The 25,537-nt window shown below is 36.9% G+C and overlaps 1 protein-coding gene across 1 annotated transcript in view; it reads left to right on the top strand.

Moving 5' to 3' along the window:
• si:ch211-127i16.2 (probable flavin-containing monoamine oxidase A) overlaps positions 1-25,537 on the top strand; it is a 103,542-nt gene that overhangs the window by 32,011 nt on the left and 45,994 nt on the right. Inside the window, exon 8 of the mRNA XM_038268250.1 lies at positions 21,247-21,347. Within this exon, the coding sequence (XP_038124178.1) occupies positions 21,247-21,347 (101 nt within the window). The remainder of the gene's footprint in view (positions 1-21,246; positions 21,348-25,537) is intronic.

Raw genomic sequence — 25,537 nt, 5'->3', positions numbered from 1 at the left:
TTTCTGCATTTTAAGTTAATTTAGGCGTCAATAAACTGTTTAAGAGGAGTGATCATCAGCGCTGTGTCTCTCTCCCTGCGTTAAACGCACCCGACGCGCTGCTTCAGCTGCTCAGACGTGCTGCGCCTGGTGCTCAAAACGCGCCGCTGGACCTTTTGCTGCGCCTTGACGCACGTCAACCATTGACTTTGCATGTAAACTCGCTGCTTCTGTCGCGCCAGCTACGTCCAGTGTGAACGCAGCGTTAGTCATTCGCTGCTAAGCTCAAAACAACCGCGCCTGGTGTGACGGAGAAACCAGGAGAACAGCTGTGCATATTTACGACAGTGCACTTTTACTTTCGCCCTCTGGAGGGAGCCTCGCTGGAAAATCAACACCGGTTGCATAGTTTACCTTTAAGTGCAAATATATTTGAAAATCTTTGCACTACAATGTGTGCTCTGAGGACCTGCTGCAAGCCCAGGGGAGCTGAGGACTCGGTATGGACTCTACTGTATTAAACAGCTGTACACTGGCAGTTACATTGACACAGTAATTTGCTAGCCACGATTATAGTTTTGCAGGGAAAAAAGACAAAGGTTTAGGGGATGAGGCCGGCAACCCGCAGCTGTACCAGTTTGAGCTTCTGGTCCAGAAACTCTGTGCAGCTGCTCCCTGCTCCCACATACAGTGGTTCTGGTCTGGACTATCAATAAATATCCAAATCAAACGCCATATGTCTAGCTTTCATATCTTAAAAACCATTGACTCACAATTAATACCATACTATTATTTTACACTTTTTTTTTTTCAATTTTGGTGCATTTTCTTTTTTTTTTTTCAGAATTGTCTTTTTTTTTTCTTTTCTTCCCCCAATTATGTTGCTCGGAGCGCACAACAAGCAAGTATATCAAACTCGGATTCAAATCTGCAACTCTAAATTGATCTGGCCTGAGGTTGGGAACTCTGAGTTTTAAATTTCACAACAGCTGCTATGAATGAGTTCAATCAACTCTAAGTAGGTCCACTCATACGTTGAGTTGAACATGTGCGTAATGAGTATCAAAATTATCAATGGAACTGAAACTGGAAATTTTAATGAATGAAATAATTAATGGACATCTAGAAAGTTTAGTCTATATATGATGAATGTTAGTTTGTTTGAAGTGGTCATTTTGACAAAGACAAAATGTATTTATTTTTTTTTTTTTAGGTATCTGGAATACATTTTCAGTTTAACTAATGCATATCCTGTTGTGACCACGATAACATTAGGGGTTTATTGCTTGAATGGTTGTGGATCAATGTATTTATTTGGGGTGAAATCATCCAGCAGCAGGTGAGCATAAAATCTAAAAACATTGTTCTAATAGATATAACCTGTTCGTCATCTCATGGGGTTCCTCTTCATGTTGATTCTGTCTTTCATTACACAGTAAATACTAAGTAGTTATTAGAGGTTATCAGTCTCATAGAAATGCTTTAGATTGTGCCAGGATGCTCAGTAGGTTGTTTTTTCCGAGTGAATCCTAATCCTAACCTTAACGTAATTCTTTTTCCTCCCATTTATTCATTAATCTATTTATGTGTAAATTAAAAATAATTTCAGTAGTTCTTTATGTACTGTAAAAATAAATAAGTAAATGATGCACATGTTGCCCATATTAAACAAAAAACAAATCATCTCATATCCTGTCAACTCAGTTATAGAATACTCTCCCTATAAATATTTAATTCTCTATGCATTAATGCCAATTATTCTTTAATAAGATCTTCATCAAACAGACATACCATGTTTGTTTTTAAAACCTAATGTGTCTAAGGACCTAGTAAAATATTTTTTATTGTATGCATAAAACTATGACAAAGACATCCTGAATAAATAGAGAAATAAAACAACGTGATTGGCTGTAAGGAGAGCGGAGACAGAGGACTTTCTGAGTTTACTGAACCAGGTTAGCTCCTGGGAGAATGTTACTACGGCAACAGAAACGGAGGTTGAATAAACTCTCAGGTCACTTCAGGTCTAGAAAAAGAGTGTTCAGGTAACCTGCTTCATGAAATGAACCCCAGGATTTCAATGAATTTACCATATATAGAGGAAAATAATGCCTGGGCCAAGTAGACAGCTCTATAAAGGTGCATTCCTTTATTAGAATTTATTTATATCATTTTTACAAATGAGAATTTTAACTGTGCAAGCCTGCACCAACAAAGCGGTACCATTTTTTTTTTCTTTTTACATGGGTGGGGTGTCAGCTTCACTCAGCTGAAGCTCCTTCAATTTGATGATGTGGTATTAACACTGCATCTGAAATGCAGAAGGGTGAATTACCCCCGTTGCTTGCAGAGAACACCACGCTCGGTCTGAATTAACCTTAGCACATCTATTTAATTGAAGTTAATCTGCAAAATAAGTGTACTTGGGGTTAAGTTTTGCTTGACTGTCAGAGCAGAGCCACAAGCTGAAGACCTACAGCTCATGCAACGTTGTAATGATGTAATAATTCATGCAAAACAGGCCGTTACAAAGAACTGAGTGCAGCTATGTTATATTAAATAGGATTTCTAATGAGAGCAGAAAAATTATCATGTAAATATTCTAATTTATTAAGATGTTCTCATAAAGCACTGCTTTTTGTGTGTTTTTTGTGTCTGCTTTTGTCAGGAAACTTTTTAATAAACTCCTTATCTAATTAAATTAGAACTGAAAGGTCAATTTAGCACGATCAGTTTTTAAAGCAAAAAGATGACTTTGCCCTTTATGTTTTGATGCACTCATCACAATTTTTAAAAGCTGAATTTATTCAAAGTTTAAATGTCATCTTAAGGCACTTAAAATGAAAAAGTCAATTCAAACCATGCCACACAGACAGACTCAAATTCTTCTAAAGACATAAATTGATCATAAAAAAAGAGAGAGAGAAACATTTTTATTTGCAGGGCTCAAAGTTTAAAGGCAAAACATTTCATTTCTTTTTAATTTGCCAAAGTAAAATTTCCCTATTTATGTAAAAGCATAATTTTTTTAATAAAATGTTGTATTGTACAAACCATTATTTTAAAAATGTCTTTTTAAAATAATACTTGTTCTTTTACATTTTAACTAAACCTCCTTAACTTTCAAACTGGCAACCTTTGATTGCTCTCCAAAAAAAAGAAAACATCCTGCTTAACTACTATTATTGAAGTAAAATACAGAAATAGTTTGACTACTACTGCATTTCTTTAGCACAAATATTTATCGTTGAAATTGAATATTACAACACAACCCTGCCTCTCTATTACAGTAAAAGTCAACTTCAAATGCCTTTTTTTTCCCACTTTTTTGAACAAAGTTAGCAAAATCCTCACCACAGAACTAATATTGGACAAGAAGGTAATGTCAAAAATTAAAACTACTTAGTCATTAGTCTTAAGGTATGTTTATTTTGCGTTGCTTTGGGCAGTTAAGGCAATTTCCTAATTAAATAAGAGTTCTACTTTTATTGCCATTTTATAAACATAGTTTATACAAACAAAATTAAATTTTGTGCAGCTTTTAGACAGTAAAAATAAAATGATTTACATTAAAAATTGGAAAAAAATAAACCTATTTTTTTCTGTTTCCAGTACATAATATGCAATTATCTTATTTTAAAATTTTAAAAATTTCCAATCCATTGGCAGATCATCTTATATACCTGCTTAAATTATGGAAAAAAACAAACATTCATTTTATGGCAGTATTTTTCTCAAACCTGCTCTTTTTTTTACATTAGATGTCTCTCTGTTGCAGCACATCTGATTCAAATGATTGTATGACAGCCTCAGCAACCATCAAGTGCTGCAGAAGGATGTTCCATAATTTTACACAAGTTAGGTGTTAGGCAGCGAGGAGAAATCCAAAACATGTGGTAGTTGAGGACTGTTGAGAATCACAGTTTTAGAGTTTTTGCTTATTTTTAGATCAGTTTTTGTTCTGTAGGGCAGTCAGGTACAAGTTTTTTAGTCAAGTTGCTGAAACATTTTTCTGTCTAAAGCACAGGTGTCAAACTGGTTCCAGAAAGGGCCGTGTGGCTGCAGGTTTTCTTTCCAACCAAGCAATAGCACACCAGACTCCATTCATATCATCAAGACATCATGTTCAGTTTGGACTCCCTTGATGAGATGACTGGAGTCTGGTGTGCTATTGCTTGGTTGGAAAGAAAACCTGCATCCACACGGCCCTTTCTGGAACCAGTTTGACACATCTGGTCTAAAGCATCTCAGCAGATTCTGACTGAAACTGGGCTTGCATGGAGTGGCGGCCTAGTTTCTGGGGATGCTGCGACCTAGTGGTTAGGGCATTGCACTTGGAATCCTGAGGTTCTGAGTTCAAGCCCCACTCCCACAGACTGCCACTCTGGGTCCCTGTGCAAAGAACCTTAACCCCACACTGCTCCCCGGGCGCCACATAAAGGCAGCCGACTGCTCCCCAAGGAGATGGGTTAAATAAAGAGAGTGAATTTCATTGCTCTGCACTTATAACAGTGTAATGACAATAAAATGCTGGAAAAAAGATGAACTCTAAGCTGTAATTTAAGTCTTTAGGATGAAACAGACCACAAACTCTGGACAAACGTCCATAAGAGAGACTGGAATAACAACCGATAAAAGGTCCGAGTGGATCATATATAGGAGGACATAACTGTAAGTTGTGGCAGTAATCCAGACCTTGTGTCTGTTATGGCTGAACAGAATTCTAGGACAGATGTAGCTAAAAAGAAAAGCTGGCACCTAAAATACATTTAAAAGCTGAAATAACAGAAAGACAAGAAACTGCAAAATAGTTCAATATCAAAATGTAGCAGATGAAGGAAAAGTGGTCATTGTGTACACCAGCTTAGGGCAGCATATCTACAGAGATGACTCAGGATAACCTCAGCCATTCTATAAGCTTTATCAATGCAAGGCCTTGCTTGTGTAACATTAAAATTCAAACGACTCTCAATGAGGAATAACTCTGCTTTTGTTTTGTTGAACTAAAGTCTCCTATTGGTACCTCTAATCAGCCTTGGATCAAAATGATAGTGATTTGATTATAGCTGGAATGTTTCATATCTCACTTTCATTCTGTGCAATATTATTTGTCTTAATTTTGCCTGCTCGTCTTTTACTTCCTCCTACCAGCGACACTGAAGTTGATCTCAGCTTGACCTTAAAAACAGTGATGGGCAGTAGCGCCACTACATGTAGCGAAGCTATTAGTTTAACTACATGTTCCAGTAGCTTCACCGTAGCGTCGCTGCTTTATTTATCAAGTAACTTTCCTGTAGTGACGTTATTGCTTTGATCAAGTAGCGACGTAGCGTCCACAAACGATACAAAATCCAGGGCATAACTAAGTAATGAAACCAGGTTTTCTATTTTGAAACAACAATCAGCCACAAAACTACTGTAAATAGCAGTTTCAGCTGACGCTCTTATAAGTGGCGTAGTAGCACAGGCACACTCAGTAAGGTTAAACAACAGACCCTTTCCGAGGCTGTCGTTCTATTGGCTGGAAAGGTTGCTAGGCGACGATCCAACTGCAGTCTGAGAGTGAGCAAAAAAATCCGCAAGCAGGGCCTACGGGTTTGTGAGCGTATCTGAGACCCGAGCAGAGAGCGGTTTGTGCGCAAAGAGAATGAGGCAAACAAGAGGAGAAAATATCTGTGCAAGAAGCATTAAATCTGAGAGAAGAAACAAAGATTTGAGAGAGAAGAGAAAATATTTGAGAGAGAGCGCATGTTTGGAGTGTGAGCATTATAAGTTTTGAGTGCAAGAAGATGAAATTCTTTTCTCAAATTGAAATTATGTGCTCTTCCATATGTGCCACTAAGATACTCTAATTAGAGAGCAGTAGTGAAACTTCGATATTGTATTTTCATGGCCTAGTTTACAGGATGTTTACATAAATCTGTTTTTAGGCTTTGCACAGATACGATTTTTTACGTATGGAGGAACAGCTCTCCCGTATATAAAATAAATACATAAATAAATAAATGCTCAATAAATAAGTAAATAAGCATTTAATTAATTGCCCCCAAAAATACAATGAATAAATATGTAGGTAGAAATAAAATTATATGGTGAGACATATATATATATATATATATATATATATATATATATATATATATATATGTATATATATATATATGTATATATATATATATATACATATATATATATATATGTATATATATATATATATATGTATTACTTAATTAGCATCTTTATTTTTTCACCTTTTTTGTAAACAGTTTCATTTGTTACTTGAATCGACTGTTTAATTGAGGTCTGAAGAAGTTTTCTCTAAGGGAGACCCTAAAGAAATAAGATGCCTTTTGTAGGGTTTTGTTTTCTCTAGAGATGTCCATTGAATGCAAACTCATAGCCATGTCTCGATGTGTAGAACACTACACAGTACCTTTAATTTGGTTCTAATAACAGCAGATTGTTTACTAGTTTGTCTACTAGTAATTACTTCAGTTTTTTTTTAATATGCTGATCATAAAGCAATGTTTACACTGTGATATGTCATTGGCTGATCTTTAATAAATGTTTTAACCAGTGTTTCAGACTCATTTTGAATTGATATTAGGTTGGTACAACGTTAAGTAGCTTCTGATGTAGTTAAGCTACTTTTAACACATTAGTGTAACTTAGCTTGCTATAATTCTTTAGGTGGTAGCTTTGGTGTAGTGAAGCTTCATTTATTGCTGAGTAACTGATAGCTTAGTTCGCTACACTGGACAAGTAGCTTGCCCAACACTGATTAAAAATAACGATTCAATTCAAAAATGCGCTGTGAGGAGCAGGGCGTTTGTGAAAGAAAGCACAGGTGTATTCTTAGCTGTGTTATTCTTGTCACATACTTCATTGTTTACGAGTTAAACATAATCTAAATGGCAGACTGGTAATAATGGCTAAGGTTCTGCAAAGAAATAATGCAGAGATAATCAGCTGGCACCCACAAGGGGTGCAATTACCAGAAACAACAAGAAACAACAAACGAAACTCAGGTGGATATATGCAATACTGCCATTTGGACTGCAAGCATCTTTGCAACTCAAATGGTTACTGTTGTACAGACACAGATATCTTTATATGGAAGATCTAAATGAAGGATATTTTTCAGTTGATTGCTTGGTGCTGCTCATAGTTATACAGGCTGAACAGTAACTGGTTATATTCTATATTGCCATTTAAAAAAAGTTATATTTTAACTTTTAATTTTAAGATAAAGCTTTAAAAAAAAAGATGGCTGCAGTGCTAGAGGGTTGCTATTAAGCAAACCAATCAGAAGCACGGAAAAACAATATTCCATCTAAAAGTATTATAAAAATCGTCACCACAGGACATAGCTTTATAACGTTTATGCAGAGAAATAATGTTTGCGCACACCAGACACCCTAATGCAGGCAATTCAGTCAACTCCACGGCTACTGATACATACATCTGTTTCATATCTTTTATATAAAGAAGGATTTAAAACAGATATCCTTACAGGCAGCTCCCTGCACAGCAGAAAATGTCTTACAGCATTCATTTATAAACCACCGTGTGCGAAATCCTGCCGCTACTCGGATTACTTTGTTGTTTAGAAAATCTTTTTAATCAAAAAAAATCAAACGTTTTTGATTGCATCTGAGTGAGTTCCTGAACAAATAAGATTTCCTAATTTACATTAAATATGGTAGCAGACCTTTGATGCCTTCCTTGGTCTTTATTATTTTAAAAAAAGCTGTTAGATATACTTCAAACACCTGTTACATTTAGTCAGATTGCATTTTATGTTTTTTTTTATCTATAGTTTGGTGTAAATAATTCAATGTTGCTGCTGTTTTAATCTTGATGTAAATGTAACGCCTTGTTTGCACCTTGCACTTTGTGCTTTTTTACGTCCTGACCAGGGCAGTATTGTAAAAGAGATCTCAAATCTCCTCTGGTTTCTTTCCTGGTAAAGGAAAGATTAAACAAATAAATAAATAAATTGTAAGAGAAAGAAATACAAGAAAAGAATGTTAGAAAATACATCTTTTGATATGTTCCCAGTTGCAGCTTTGAATCACTTAAAATCTTGCAAGGCAAAAAGAAAAAAAAATCAAGCTGAGGCTGTTTTGACCTTTCCACTTTTCATCATTTTGGATAAATTAATAAGAATATCAGATAATCCAGGGGTTTGCATTCCAGCATACCTGCTTTATTTTCTTTAGTTTTGCTTTAAGGTGAAATAGTTTTCTCAGTTTTTAACCAGGGTTCCTTCAGGTTTTCAAAATCTATCTTTAGAAAAAGGTTTTTTTTCCTTTTTCCCTTTCAGTTCTGTCCTCATACCTGACCATGACAGCAAATTGTACAAGAGGTTTTTGAATGTGAACAAGTACCTCTGGTAGATGAATGGTAACTAAACGTTATGTGTTTAAAAAGAGTTCATTTTAGGACTTAAACAGGAGCAAAGATGTTATTCTTTAGTTGATAAGTTTTGTTTTGCTTTCGTTTTATGAATCACCTTGTTTAACCTAAAATATTTTGTATCTTTTAAATTGTTACCAGGATTCTAAAACCAATACATGAAGCATCTAGAGACTGGAGAGAAAACATATATTTTTTAAGTTGTTACATCAAAAATGAATCTCTATTTCTGAACTTTTTCATTCCGCAACCAGGGATGTGAGTTATCCATTTTTGAGTTGATCTAAAGTTAAGAAGTCAAATTAATTGATAACTAATCAATAAGTGGCCATTTTCTAAGAGTTTCTCTTGTATGAAAAGGGTTTTTGTATAAAATGAAAGCCACCGTCCCAACTGATGTCCCCCATGGATAAAGGCCTATGGGTTCTCTAAAAGTTATCATTTAAAGTATACTTACCCCCAAAACCAAAGATTGTTTAAACCAAAAACCGTCATATTTATTTTAAAGCCTGCGTACACATATCAGCAAGATTTTTTCCCTTTATATATCACATATTCAGTTCTATATTATGTCCTCTATACACCTTCATTTAACAATAAATGGTAGACTTAAACACCCCCATAACTTTCAATGTGTGTTTAAATGCACCAATTTGATCTTATAGTAACAATGGCCTCTTGGGAGAAAAGCCCAACAGAACAGAATTGGTGCTGATGAATGCAGCTCTGCAAATAACTGATGGATTGAAATGAATTGGAGCTCTACAGAATCCTTTGTGTGACATACAGTGCTTTGCGAAAGTATTCAGCCCCCCTGAGCTTTTTGAACTTTTGCCACATTTCAGGCTCCAAACATAAAATTGTAATTCACTGTGATGAATTAACAACAAGTGGGATTCAATCATGAAGTGGAACAAAATGTATTGAATATAAAAAATAAAAAATAAAAAAATAAAAACTGGGTGTGTAAAATTATTCAACCCACTTGAGGTAATACTTTTTAACAATAACATTTTAACACCACTTTTGCTGCAATTACAGCTGCAAGTCGCATAGGCTCTATATGTGTATTTCAGTTTTGCACATTGAGAGACTGATATTTTTGCCCATTCTTACTGCAAAACAGTATGTTTCCACATATTTTCGATTAGGTTCAGGACAGGATTTTGACTTGGACATTCTAACACATATATATGTTTGTTTGTGAACCATTCAAATTAAAATTTTGCTTTGTTTTGGATCATTGTCTTGTTGGAAGATTAATCTCTGTCTCAGTCTCAGGACTTTTGCGGACTCCAACAGGTTTTCTTCCAGAATGATCCCGTATTTTGCTCCATCCATCTTCCCATCAATTTTCACCATCTACCCTGTCCCTACTGAAGAAAAAACGGACCCAAATCACCATGCTAACACCACCATGTTTAACAGTAAGGATGTTGTGTTCAGGGTGATGAGCTTTGTTGCTTTTACGTCAAACATAACGTTTTGCATTCTTATTAAAAATTTTTTTTTTTTTTTCATCTGATCAGAGAACCTTCTTCAAAATGTTTGCTGTGTCTCCCAGGTGGCTTGTGTTAAACTTAAAACAAGACTTTTTTTATGATTATCTTTAAGAAAAGGTTTCTTCCTTAAAATTCAGGATTGATTGTTGTTCTATGGACAGTCTCCCACCTCAGCTGTAGATCTCTGCAGTTCTTCCAGAGCGATCATGGGCCTCTTGGCTGCATCTCTGATCAATCTTCTTTGTTTGAGCTGAAAGTTTAGATTTGCAGTGCTCCAATACTCCCTCCATTTCAATATTATTGCTAGAACAGTGCTCCTTGGCATGTTGAAATCTTAGGAAATCTCTTTGTCTTCAAATCTGGCTTTAAACTTCTCCACAACAGTACAGTATCTCGAACCTGCCTGGATTGTTCCTTGTTCTGCATGATGCTCTCTGTAATTTAAACAGACCTCTGAGACAATCACAGAGCAGGTCCATTTACAGAGACTTGATTACACACAAGTTTATTCTATTTATCATCGTCAGGGATTTAGGTCAACATTGGATCATTCAGAGATCCTCACTGAACTTCTGGAGAGAATTTGCTGCGCCGAAACTAAGGAGGCTGATTAATTTTGCACGCCCCAATCTTTAGTTTAGCATTGTTAATAAAGTTTAAAATATCCAATACGTTTTTGTTCCACTTCATGATTTTTTCCAACTTCTTGTTGATAATTCACTAAGAATTTAAATGTTATACCTTTATATTTAAAGCCTGAAATGTGACTAAAGGTTGAGAAAGTCAATGGGGCTGAGTACTTTCCCATAGCACAGTACTGTCTGACATGTCAAACAGTAAAATAACTTTTTAAAAAGCGAGTCTTATTCCTGTCTTGAATGTCACATGCATCCCCATGGAGTTGTGGTCATTGTTGTAATTCCTCTGCTCAGGACAGGGGCTGTGGGTCAGGGTCGTGATTCTGAGGAGGAGGGCGCGGGAAGGGAGGTGGAAGCCATGACTTGAGTGTGACCTCTATGTAAACGTGCCTCCTCTGTGCTATAAGGTTTTAGACAGGAGGTTTCAGCTAGAAGGGAAATGTGAATGCAAGAACACTTTGTTGAGATGTGCAAACTTTGGAGGAGTGCAGTATTTAGGATTTAAGTTGCCCTAAATGCATATTTTATTGATTAGAAAGCTCCTTCTGTAACGCTATAGCTCACCATAAACAACACTGTAGTTTTTATTGGTTATGATGAAGAGGATCATGATTAGATTATTATATGAAGTTTAAGACCCGTTTTGTGCATATGCCACTTTTATAGACAACCCCGGTCACTGCGCTGACAATTGCTGCAATTGAAGAGAGCATTTTCCCTCCTAGAAGTAAAAGAGGGTTTCTTTGGCCCATGCCTAAGAAAGTTAACTCCTTTTCTTGCAAATTCAAGTAACGTAAAACATCCCCTGTTCTTCCTTCACATATATTGATCCTGGTGGGTATAGAAGATAGATGTATTGTGGTTAAGAACCAATGTCATAGACAAAGCGTAGATACTTGTCAAGTCTTCATCATCTCATAGCTATTTTATTGTACGTATTATTTCCCACAAGTGAACTCAGAAGTTAATAGAACTTCAATATTTACTTTTCTTTTAATTTAAGATGTTGTGGTTAATGTCAATGTCAAATTTATTTATATAGCACTTTAAAAACAGGTATAAAACTGCAACAAAGTGATTGACAGGAAAGACAACAACATCAATTAACAAAACAGAATGCGAAACACTGCTTCAATTAAAAGCCGAAGAATAAAAATAAGTTTTAAGAAGCGATTTAAAATGATCCAGGCTGTGGGCGGATTTAATTTGAAGAGGTAAATGGTTCCACAGAATTAGAGCAACAACAGAGAAGGTCCAATCTTCTTTCCTCTTTAGTGGAGTCCGAGGAAATGTCAGTAATAGTTGATAATTTGAACATAGACTTCTCGACACAGAATGGAATTTTAAAAGGTCTCTAACATAAGGAGGAGATAATCCATTGAAGACTTTATAAGTTAATAAGAGAATCTTAAAATCTATTTGGCAAAAGACAGGCAGCCAATGTAAAGAGGCCAGTATAGGCCTTATATGGTCACACTTCCTGGTTCCAGTAAGAAGCCGAGCCGCTGCGTTCTGGATCAATTGAAGTCGCTGCATCTGTGATTTATCCATGCCTCTAAATAATGAATTGCATTAATCCAACCGGGATGCAATGAAAGGAATGGTTGTCATATATGTTAAAGTCATGCAACTATTTTTCAAGTTTATCACTTGCAAATGTTTTTTTTTTTTACCACCATCATAAAAGCTTCTAAATAAATTGAGATAATTGTGTTGAATAGTTTGCTACACCCATTAATGGATGTAGCTTTGATGACCGAAAAGGAAAGAGATCTGTTGTCAAAAAAAAAAAAAGCTGAAAAGAAGCTGGGGACCAACTGCTGGTTGCTTGTTGTTGTTTCAGTTTTTTTACTTGTGTCTATGAACCTCATAGGTCACTTCACTTTCATTTATTTAAAATTTTATTCAATCTAATTTCAAATAGAATCAATCCATTGTGTTATACAGTGCAATTAATCATAAAGTATTGTAAGCTTCAGTAACAATTAAAATGTTCCAATTTTGAACAGTATGGTCAAACTGGGTTGAGCCAAATATTTGGATTTGTAAAAATTTATCAGAGATATCAAAGCTTTTGTCATTGATCTTGCAGGTTGAAGCTAAGGTGGAATCCAATGCAGGAAAGCCATGATCTGAAGCGGAGCCTTAAGCTTACACTGTTACTGGGCCTGTTTGTTATAAGCTGGCTGCAGATCTGTCACTCAGTGCCTCATAGTCAGAGCAATGGAACATGGCCAGGATTCCTAATGAGACAGGTCTGAGGGCAGCACTGAATTATGCAGCGTGGAATGCTGTAGCTCTTATACCACAGTTCAACATTCAACCTTAAATCTGCACAGATAAGTTGATGACGATCCTCAGGAAAAAGAAAAAAGGGCAGAAGTTGTCTCAATAATCAAGCTATCAATTCTCTGTTAAGACAAAGGGAATACATTAAGAAACTAAAAGTGGATTGTGGTTTGTTCTTTTATAGTAATACTCTTAGAGGGGAACCTATGGGACAGATGGGATTGATGGGGATTATGTGATTCAAGTGACTTTTTGGATGGTGGAGCTCTTAAGGGGTTTGTCTTTTTGGTAAGACTCTGCATGACAATGATGGGTACAGATATTTTGTACAGACGTCCAAATCAATTCTCAAGCACTTGCATAAATTAAAAGGTATCTGACGAAACACACAGCATAATTTTAGTTCCACTGTTGGCCTGGCATCACATTCGGATACGAGCTGCACATTCCCAGAAGTTCATGCTTGTCCTATTCTTGGCTCCCGGATTTGTCTCCCCAATCATCCATCAACCATCCATCCATCCATTATTTATTGATGATTACTACGTCTATTTTTCCATTCTGTTTGTTGCCACTGTCCTTACTCACCTCAATGATTTATGAAGTTGTTTGCTCTCACTGCATATTTGAGTTTAGTATGCATGGGAAAGCTGTTAGTTTACCACGTTTTCTGATTCTGCCACTTCACAGGATAAAATCCCAGAGCAGCCTTTCACAGAAACCACTTTGAGTATAATGCAATTAGGCATGCTAATTAAGCAACTGCCTTCGACTTGTTTTCCTGTTTCTGTTTTTTTACAGTTGGAAGTGCTGGGTAGCAGTCTGTCGGTTGTCTCACACGTATATGTCTGCATGTTTGTTTTCTTTTTTTCTTTTTGATAAAGTTGGCAAATCCTAAGTTCTTACAGAGACTTTAGATAGCATCCTTACCTTGCCTTTGACTTTCATCTGACTCAACAATCAACTGAGGAACCTCTATTTTCTCACTGAGGGGAACCTGCTACTTTAATGAAAGTCGGTCTGGCCAGTGGTGTGGAAGCGATTACATCTGCCACTCACACTTTTGTCCACAGCCTTGTTTACATTAGGAAAAAAACAGGTAAGCAGCACATTTGAATTGGTTTGCCAACTGACTCTGTGTGAGCCAGGATTCTGGGTCAGTGCATTGCTGTGCTGGGAATGAAACTAATGGAGCCTAATTCAGGGATTAGACATGAGGTGGGAGCTCCAGTGATTGCAGAGATAATTAACACGGTGTGATGCTTATCTCATCGGGTTGAAACACAGTGGAAATAATTTAAACTTTCTAAGTGCTTCTCTCATTTCTCTTCATGAGCAACTTGGTGAGAGATAAACATGTTTGACGTAATCAATAGTTTAAAAGCTACATGTTTTAGTTGGAGGATATTAAAATGACCATTTGTAAAACACAGGTGAAGATATGTTTTAAAATATCCCTATCCCATGAACCATTTTCAAATTTCAAACAGAAATTTAAGGATTTGTTATTAAGATTTTTATGTGATGGATCTAAACACAAATTTATGCCACTACCAAGTCAGAGGAAAGTAAATGTTATTAAAACACTGCAGAAAAAACAGCAGGATAGATTGCTCTATTACATAAACTGGGATATTCAAACAGATTTGGGCTGTGGAGATTTAGATATAGCACATATGGAAGATGGTTGCCATATAAGCCTTGCGGTTTTGCTTCACACAAAAAAGGTATCCTAAGAATCTCCTAATTGTGTGATTGACATTACTGAATCCAGATCTGTACAGTATCAAAGTAGTTAGCCCATATTGATACTTTTTTAGATATGACCTTAAACCATGAGGAGTATCTGTGAGGGTGGGGGTGAGTGTTTGTGTAGAAAATACATGTCTGTAATGGTGCATTCAGACCGCAGGCCACTATTTCCACAAGCCCTGCAGGTGGTTTACCGCTCTGCATTTCAGATGCACAGTGTTTATACCCTGGATCGCATCATCAAATGGGAGAAGCTTCAGCTGCATGAATCTGACATTCCACTGACGTGAGAAAAACTCAGCAAATAGCCTGAATGGCTATCTGTGGGTCTTGCTCAGAGATCCAAAGTGCAAGCTGTGGGAGTGGGGCTCGAACTCAGAACCTCAGGATTCCAAGCTTTATGCCCTAAGCACTAGGCCACCACTCTCCAAAGCCTTAGGTATTGTGGTATAAAGTAAACCTGCTCTAAATCTTCTCCCTGACCAGTTTGCTATGTTGCAAAATCTTCACGTTGGTGCTTGTCCTCCAGCAAACCTTTGAGGCTTTGAGGTTGGAACTAGATTTTCATTATGGGATGGCTGAGAAACAGAACTAGACATAAACTACATGTTTTTTTTTTTTTTTTTTTTTTACATTTTTATTTGCAAAAGCATCTTAATTACCTTAACTTTCCTACTTATGCACTCATGTTTGTCAGTCTAATAAAACCCTATAAATTAACTTTTTTTGTTCTAACGTGACTAAATCCAATAATGTAAAGTGGAGAAGTCGAACATATTTGCAGAGCATGTTGTGTTTTTCCATAAAGATAGCATGTGCAAAGAGGAATGATGGAGGTGGTCTGTCTCAGCTGCATACCCTTTTATTTCAATAAGTGTCAGTGGTCTGAGTAGGTAATTCAGTAAAGGGTCTGTGATGTAACCTGCATTTTGATGTAAACCTATCTTTAACATTTTAAATAAGTGCTTGATGAAGAGTGCTCCTCGTTTCTGATGGCCTTGTAGTTTATTACTGTAATTTTTCACCTATGTTTTAATAGTATCCATCTGTCATTATTGCCTGAGTCTTTTTTAAATTGTCCCTGTGTGTGAGGATACCTACCCTGAATTTTACGGTAAAGGGCTCTCTCTATCTTTATTATTAAAATACCTGATTAAATGCAGCTGTATGAAGATGATACAGGGTTATTCAATTGTCTGTCACCTACTCTGAAAAAATGTCATGCATCCAATTACTATTTCTCTTCTTCTCCCCATTGAGATTCTCAGGTCCCCATTATATATATTAGTCTGTTGGCTTTTTTAGTATGAAATAAAATTATCTCATTTTATAACATATACAGTTATGAATATAAGCTTGTTTGTATCACTCATAATAATTTGCCATTTGAAAGCTGCATCTTTGAATCATGATCCTTTGAACATATGGCTTGATTTGAGTGGCCTTTCATGTTTCAGCCAGACCTTGAAAGGGCTTTTGCACATTGCTTAAAAGTTCTGCTCAAGAATATATTCTGCTGAGCTCTTACTGCGATTTGACTCGCATCTCTGTGACAGAGGAAATTTAGAGAGGAAGGTCAGCGGGTTTTGAGGGGTGTATTTGTCAAAATAAATTGAGACAGGATGAAATGCCAAGGTGCTTGAAAAGGAGAAAGTGGGATTAAGATGATCTCAGGGAAGAACATCAGAGGCCAGGATTCATGTAGACGCATGCTCTTTAATATGTAGCTTTTTGAAAAAAAGTGATTTAAGAATTTCAGAAAATCTGATAGGATTCGAGTCAACTTTGCTCTTAAATACTTGATACTTTCCTGTAGATCCTATTTTATGTATCACCTATCATCAAATTCTGTCTGTAATTGACCAGTTTGAGTCACGTCAAAATATTGTCATAGAAGATCCACAGCTCTGCTTCGTGGGATTATGTTTTTTTTTTGTTTTGTTTTTTTGTTTGTTTATTTTCCGGTCAAAATATCTTGGAAGTCTCTAATTAGAAACCTTGTAAATGAAAAGATGCTTGTTTTCAAATAAACTTGTCAGTCCATCAATGGATACATCTCATAAACAGCAGATAACTGCACCAATCTTAAAAATCCTCTCCCTAAAACATGGCAATTCTCAATCTCTAGTTTGTCCAAACAAGTCTTTAATAATTACTGTACTACTAAAGCAAGTCTTCAGTCTGCCTGATTCCCTGCCGGCTCTATATCAAAGACTATGTTCTTTCACTGCAACCTGAAGTCACCCAAATCCGATTTTTTGGCCCACATGTAACCTGGATCTGATCTTTTCATGGCAGTCTGAACAACACAGATCCGATTTTTTCCTATCCGACCCAGGCCACTTGGCTTTGTGGTCCTGGATCCGATACGAATCTGATCTACCATAAACCTAAACCTCTTGCATTTTCATGTATTGTTTTCATTCCACTTTTGTAACACATTTTGTTGGCCTATCAAATAGAATTTTTGCTACTTCTGCAACAGGATGAACAAAAAGTTGTACTGTAGCAATCCTGTAGTGTAGCATGAATACTTTGCAAGAAACTGTACCTAAAATTAAAAATCTGTTTGACAATAAGGTCAAAGACCTTTCTGACAATCAGCTGAAAATGAGGAAACGAGCACTAGCACAGACTGACAAGCCTTAAGTTATGCCTGTGGTACTGTCCTTCAAGCTTCTCTGTGACCATGTCAAATTAGTTTGGTGCCACTTATCATTTCACTGTTATTCAGCTTTACTACCAGTGGCTTATAAATTTAGTTCAGTATTGTTTGGAGGTTGCCGACAGTTCTTGACAGTTGAAAAATGATGCCTCACCTCTTCCTTTGGTTCATTTGTTAATAGCCTGGCTTCTGGCCAAATACTACTTCACCTGCCAGACGTTCAGAAAGAGTCTTTCTTTCCCTCCTGCCGAACTGTTTGCCTCAGAATCTACAAAGTTACTGACTTGCAAATTTCTACAAGTGAGAGCTTTTAGAGATATTTACCTTTGGATAATTGCTCCAGGGTAAAAAAGTAAAGGAGCTTTAAGTTTGGGAGTTAACCCATTTAGGCCGGGAAAGCATTACCGCATTTCTACCATTCAAGCCGGGGGCGCTGTTGCGTAATTCTACCATTGACGCCGGGAGAGCATATAAGTCTAGCAAGAAGAAATAAGTTTTTTCAAGCAAACATGGAGGAGTTTGACAGAGAAGAGTTGTCGGAAGGCAGTGATTTTGAGGAGTGTGTCGGCTTTGCTGACGGTATAGATGAAAATGATGACTTTGAACGCGCTGAACCAATCGAACTACCACCGCAATGCACGGAGTGTTTTCAACCGCACACCTGGAGTGAAAGTTGATTTGCCTGCAGACGCCACACCGCTGCAGGCATTTGAGCATATTTTTAATGAAGAACTTTGGATGCATCTTGTTACCGAGATGAATAGGTACAGTGACCAAACAAACCAAACTCCAACAAGAGCAAAGATGGCAAAGTGGTCACCCGTGACTGTGACGGAGATGAAGACATTTATTGGGCTGTGTATGGGCATGGGACTTCTTGTGTTGCCAGTACGAAGAGATTATTGGCGACAGAGTAAACCTCTCTTCAGGACGCAGTTCCCCCAAAATATGTCCCGGGACAGATTTGTGGCCATCTGGAGGTAAGTTGTATGCAATTTATAACAGACATATACATTATTATGCATAATAATACTGTTAATAAGTAATCATCAGATAGTTATTTATGTAATGTTTGTTCTTTATTTTAAAAACGTTTTATATTGCACATTCTCAATGAAGACTTGATCACATATGGAAAAAATAAAAGGTTGAATTTTTTTATTTTTTTATTACTGCTTTTCACTTTTTTTTGTGAAGAATTTCAAAGATAAAATATATTTTGAGTTCTATCTGCTACAGAAGCTGAGATATCAATAATTTACTAGGCGTTGACACAGTTGCTGAATTTACAGGGAAAACTTCAGGTTTTAGGGGTATTTTTTAAAATCGGCCATAGGTTTTTAAGGTGTTTTTTCCAGGCGTTTTAGGCCTAAATGGGTTAACCGACAAAGTTACTGCATAGACCTTTAATAAACTTTGATATTGGTATCTCTCCCTTAATAATGACTTAATATGTAAATACTGTCATTAAGGTATTTTAGGCTTTAGCTGATCAAAATAAAAGCATTAAAGAAGTTGAAAGACAAATAATGAAATTGGTCTGCATAAGACATGCAAACATAAAATACAAAACTGCAAACTTTTTTTTGGAAGCCAGCCAGTGCACATGTAAAACACTGTAGAGGAAATGATGAATCTTTGTCTTCAAGGGAAAAGAGTAAAGGAAGTGGGAACATTTCTTGAATAAAGTCAAACAGCTTGTGGAAAAATCTAATGGAATCTAATAAAAACTTGTGTAATTTAATAATAAAAAAGTGCACTTATTGCATTATGTGTTGGTGGTGACAAACTGCCTTTTGAAATTCATTTTTTATTGAAACAAAAAGTGTTTAGAGTAGACTCTGCAGAGGAAAAGGGCTTTTGGTTTAGCTCTAATAACTAGTAATGGAGATAAACTAATAATTATCAATATCTATCTAAATTAATTACAGGAATTAATTATTTCTGTAACAAATAGCAAAGTGAACCCATAATTTGAACCGGACATAAAAGAACTTTTAAAAATTGATTGAAATCTGTGATCGTAAATCAACAGGAAGCCCCCGGCAGCAAGATCAGGAACCTCTGAAGGAAGAGAGATGGTTTAGTGTCTGGTCAGAAACCTGTGGGCAAGGTAAAGCTCAAGGGTGAAGCCTCTCACCATCATAGGAGAGTGGCAATGACAGTAGGCCTTTGACAGCAGCGTGACGTCAATGTGGGTCTAAAGGGCTGTGAATGGGAATTTGGGGTTTGAAATAAAGGTCGGTGATGAATCGGTGATAAGGGAACAGAAACTGGGTTGAAGCTATGCAAACCGATACAGGTAAATGGTAAATGGCATGTACTTATATAGCGCCTTTATTCAAGCCAGGAGACTTGACCAAAGGGCTTTACACTACATTCATTCACCCATTCACGCACACACTCACGGTGGCAAGCTACATTGTAGCCACAGCTGCCCTGGGGCTCACTGACAGAAGCTGCCGTACACTGGCGCCACCAGGCCCTCTGACCACCATCCGTAGACAATGCAGGTGAAGTGTCTTCAACTTCAATGAAAGTCGGTGTCAGGGCTTGAACCGTCAACCCTTCGATTTCAGGGCAAACTCCCACATCCAACGCCACTGTCGCCCCCTGTTGCCCTTGGGTGACAAGACCCAAGGGCAAGGGTTGGTAGTTGGGGTACAAAAATGAGGCTTAACACAGGTAGAGAAGATTTAAGGGAAACAGCAGCAGGTGGCGGTCAGGAGCCAGAAACAAGTTTAATGTCCAGAAATTAAATCACCAGGTGAACTTCTGACATGGGCGAGACATAACAGGTAAATTCAGGAGGCAGAATCCAGATCGACAGTGGGCAGGAAGGCAGGCAAGGAAGGAGTGCTGGATATTCACTTCCTCAAGACTTTTGATAATCATGTGCTTTGTCAGCCTGAGAACAGAATGTAAAGCCAGGTAAACAGGTGAGGTGAATGAGGCATGATTGGTGTGCTGGCAGAGGAGACACAGGTGAAAACAATGATCTGTTGCTTCAGCAAGGAGAGGATAAGAAGCAGACTGCAGTAGAATATTAACAATTTCCTTTCACCTTTAAAGACAATATTAGCAAATAAGGAAGCAAGAATGCTTAGTTGGGATAGAGACAAAAATATTTTTTTATCAATTGAAATATAGTTTATTAGAAAAGCCTGTAGGAATTGGTTAAGCAAGTTTAATATCAGTTTTTTTTTTATATAACCTTAGTAGCTTCCAGTGTGTCAGTGTTCATCAACCAATCACAAGAGAAAAAAACAAATTAAATGTAACTGCAAGACTTTCTGATTTTTGTCTGAAACACTTTACAACAAAAATAAAAAATTATAGAAAATATTTTAAAAATTTATCAATTCTAAATTGCAACAATAAAATCATTCACACAAAATTGTCTTGGCTGATTCAGGCATGACTAGTCTTTTCAGCATGGCATTTCTTGAGGAAATATACTCATTAAAATTGCTGGTGAAGATTCTCAGCCATCCAGGTCATAAGTCATTGACTAAGCTTCCTGGATGGGAAGTGAAATGTCCTCAAACTTGGAAAGAAAGTCCAGTGGATTAATTTTTATCTTTATTTTTTTTAAATATTGATTAAAAGGTTGTGAAGTCATCACATTTTACAGTTAGTTGGGAGGAAAGAAGCTCTTGTATGTGATGGGTCAAATCCAGTGTGATGGGCTGCTCTCATAAAGAATGATTTAGACTTGAAAAAAAAAAAGAATCTGCTGTGTCATGGTATGAAAAAAAGAGTTAGCCTGATCCAGCAGGAACATTAATAGATTTTAAAATAATGTCATGTAGTATGCTAAATAATTTGATAGTAAATGTGTATTTTAAGATGACTGACATAACTGGACAGAAATAAGACAAGCAAAGAAGCACAATCAAAATGATGAGAAATTGCATTAGAAATGCGTGCTTTACCAAAAAGATTAAAGCTTTAGGGCATCCAGCTGATTAATGAGTTATGTCCTGTTTTTATTGTCCTCCAGCAAAGATCCAGTACCAGCCAGCCCTGCCCTGCATGAGAGAATTCCTCACACAGAACATGCTTGTTGGCCATTTGACGAAGTTTATCGTTACGTATAAGACTGTGAGTAGCAGCTGATAATTCAACCGCTTTACTGTTACAGGTATGAAAAATGTTTTTATCTAGGTTTGGCTGGTAGTAAGGTATTCCTTGTTTTTCTTTTTCGTATTTGATACCTAAGGTTTGCGTCTGACACCTTTTGCATAATTTAATGGTAAAAACTTTGCTCAAAATCCTATTGTACACAATCAGATATACCTGATAACAGAGGGAAGAAGACTACACAAAAAAATCTTGACTTGTCGCATAGTAATAAATTATTAATATCAAAAATGTATTTCTGTTTTTTCTTTTTACATATAAGGACAAATAAGGACTTCAAACCAAAAAAAGTAATTTTCTGTTTTCTTTTATTCTTGGATCGGGCTTTAAAGGGTTAAAAAGTACATATTTAAATAATATAAAAACAAGTCAATAATAGTCTTTAAATATCTTATTTCTCACAAATGAGACAATCAACATCCCACTTTTGCCACATCAATATACTGGCTACTTTAGAAATGATGCAATGTAGTTAAACCAAGTTTTTTATTGAAAAAAGTCACTTTGTCTTCTCAAAATCTACGCAAAAGCACAATATAAAACCAGGGATGGTTTTGTAGACAGCTATTTCTGTCATTAACAGACTTTCTATTTCTTTTTCTTCCACTGTTTGTGCTCCGTGTTTAGTCTTTTAGCATCTGTCTCTTCAGGCCCATCCCCATGGCAAGGAACTGAATAGTCCTGAATAGGTGCACATTTAATTAAATTCTGAAAATCCTTGGAGAAAATACATTGTGGTGTAAAGTGTACCTCATACTAGAGGCGTACTATTATCTCTGAAAATCAGCAGGGTTTTAATTGCTGAGAGCAATCTGATGTCTTTCTAAGCAATCTGTTATACTGGACGGCAGCTTTACTTCAATCTAAAATGAAAATGAAAGATTTTGAGATACTGCAGTTCAACACTTTTACAACTTGGAAAAAGGTTAGTCAAATATTTATTCCGGTAACTGTTTGTTTGTTTGTTGTTTTTTTAGTTTTTTTTTTTTTTTTTCTCAAGCAAATTAAAAAACTTACCATTGTCAAAAGGACAGACGTTTTGCTGTGATTATGTTATAAAACCAATATATAGCAGTAGCAAAAGGTATTTGATTATTAAAAGGCTTCAATTTAAGACTGAACATGTAGTATGGGAGTGTTAGTGCAGGGGTCACCAATTGAAAATTAGCAGGGCCCGAATATCATCAACCAGTAAAGGTGCTGAAACATTTTTAATCATAATCTGTAACTTTAAAAAGAATTTAACGCTGAAATAAAATAAGTGTTTTTATGCATCCATGTTATACACTGACTTTTTAAATAAAAAAAAATTTGTGAGAAAAAATTATTTTTTTCCATTTTAAAATCTAAAGTGTGTTTTTAAGCACAGAACAATCTTTCAGTTTGATATATAGACAATTTCCTGATTCACATATTTTTTATGGCTTAATGAGAGCAGTGGGCTTTAGGCTGCCCTGCAAGGCTTTAAACCTGGGTTTGAATGGAAACAAAGCCATTCTAAAGCACATATCAAGGTGCTCATTTTGAGCCTGGATCCATATTTATTTTTGAATATGGTCCTGGTGGAGAATACTGCTTTACAGCAGCAGGTTGAGCCAAATATACTCAAAATTTACAGGGTCATCTTTGAGCACACCATTTCACTTTCTTTCACCAATTCACCACAGTTCTGCCTGCAGTCCACACCTTCTTTCACTTTTTTAATCTTCTCCTTCTTTCCTACCGCTCGGCTTGCCGCAGGTTTACCACCTGTGTATAATGCTGCGTTCACACCGGACGCAGCAGGAGCAGCAAAATCGCATCTGCTACTTCCTTTTTGCTGCTTGTACCAGTTTAGTTCTGACGCGCTGAAGCGCTTTGCAGCTTTGCTGCTCTGGTCGAAAAGAGGGTCTGACGAAAAGAGGTTGGGCGGAGCTACCCTATAATTTACCACCAGGATAATAAAAGCGAACATATTCTGTCGGCAGGTTTCAGCATTTTAAGATAATTTAGGCATTAATAAACTGTTTCAGATGAGTGATCACTGCGCTCTGTATCATCAGCGATGTGTCTGTCTCCCTGGCATCTCCCAGATCAGCATCTCTGATTGGTTGATGCGGCGCGTCAAGCAGAAAAAGTAAAATTTTTCCATCTCGAGCAGCAGCGCATTTGCGGCGCGTCGCACGTGTCAGATGCTTAAACGCGCCCGACGCACTACGCCTGCTGCTCAAAAGGCGCTGCGGGACCTTTTGCTGCGCCTTGACGCGCGTTAACCATTGACCTTGCATGTAAACTCGCTGCTTCTGCTGTGCCTGCTGCGTCCGGTGTGAACGCAGCATAAAAGTAGCTAGCAGGAGCAGCCCTGACCGATAAAGCTCATTGGCTAATTGGCATCACGTGCAGCCTGGTCTCAGAGGCCTTCACCGTACACACAGGAGAAGCGGCGCTAGTGAAATTAGACACTGCCATTGGGCAACATGCAGTAATTTATAAATGTTTGAAATCAGGTTGGATCCGGATTAGTGAGCAGGTGGGTCCGGATCCGGACCACCTACCACTAATACTTGGCCTCTGGACTTGTCGGTTAGAGCAGTCTCTTCTGCTCTGAGAAGGTTACAAATACCCCGTCCTACAACCACACAACGGCAGCCCACTGCCCTCCAAGAGGATGGGTCAAAATGTAGAGAATGAATTTACCCATTGTGGGACAATAAAGGGATTTTTTATTATTATATTTTTATTAATTCAGTTTATTTATTTAAAGTTCAATATTAATAAAGTAATGTACAAAATACACTTAAATACACAATGACATTATCCATGTGCAGCACAAAAGAAATGCTTTATTTAAGGGCAGTTACCTGATAGCAGTGCAGAAGTGCTGTGTATAATCCATCCTAATGATGAACAGCTGCAGAGAGTCCTATTTTGCATATGTACAACTCGCATATAATTAACACAAAGTGATTTGCAGAAACATTCAGATTACAAAGTATGTCAACTCACTACTGCTATTTAAATGATAGAATGCCTTTCAATGCATCCACTCTCACTAGGTCCTCTTTTTTCATATAAGACTTAGGTGTTTTACATTTAGCTGGTAACTCAAAAAATGGTTGATATGGCCTAAAACTCCCTTATAACTTTGTGCACTTTCTGAAAGCAGCCCTGTTTTTACAGGTGCTGCATCCAGAGTCTATATATGATCCTTAATTTGAGACATCTATACTCTGAAAATGCAAAAAAACAATCATTTAACAATATTTTTTTTAAATAGAAAGAAAAAAAAACACAAAAAGAACACGCAGAGCAGTCAGACTTGTTTGAAAACAAAGTAGGGACAGATAATGGAGAGCAGTATTATCTGTAGAGTCGATCCTGTTAGCCCAGTCAAGACTCTCAATCACAGCATAACTCACTGGAAGCAACGCTGGTATTTAAAAAGAAGCAAACCCTTTATTTGCACTTGTCAAGTTTAGTTAAAACTGTCTGGAATGATTAGGGAATCCTTCTATTGCTTTTATAGGTAAAAACAAAAAGGAAAACATAATTGTAAACTAGCAGGTTGCTGTCTGAACACAAAAGCCTGGTTTGATTGAAGTGGACCTTGACTTACTGTAAGTTACTTGACGGTCAGCCAACACACTTCTTAAATGAGTTTCCTTTTGATTTGGGTGAGCTATTCAGATGCAGCCATGCATTCATTGACATAATGTCCCTTTGGAGTTCTCATTAATCTATTTTTAAATTCTTATTGATTTATTTTCTTCTATACTTGTTTTTTCTTTTGCGAAGTATGTCCAAAAAAAGGTTAAGGCCGAGGTCTATACTTCACATTTCTAAAATCATGAAGTGCAGTTTTGTCTATGGGATATAGCGCATTTGAACCTAGAGAGACTCACAGAGAAAGAGAAGCTGTAATTAGAAGAGATTATTGACATTAATGATATATATGTCATTTGGCGCTCGGACACAAGCTGAAGAGTTTGTGTTCAGAACTGATGGATGATCAGATTGATGGATTTAGGAGAGAGAGGATTAGTCTTCCCCCGGTGTCTGGACACTGATGTTGGAATAAGCCCAGGATAATTGGGATGGAGGCTCTCTCAAGATTTACTTCTCTTGCAGGAGAAGGGGTGAAGGTGGGTTGAGAGAAAGCTGGTGAGCAGGAG

The sequence above is a fragment of the Cyprinodon tularosa genome, unplaced genomic scaffold (genome assembly GCF_016077235.1).
Source record: "Cyprinodon tularosa strain WSP-4 unplaced genomic scaffold, ASM1607723v1 ctg7, whole genome shotgun sequence".
NCBI classification, from domain to species: domain Eukaryota; kingdom Metazoa; phylum Chordata; class Actinopteri; order Cyprinodontiformes; family Cyprinodontidae; genus Cyprinodon; species Cyprinodon tularosa.
This window is presented reverse-complemented; position numbering and strand designations above follow the sequence as displayed.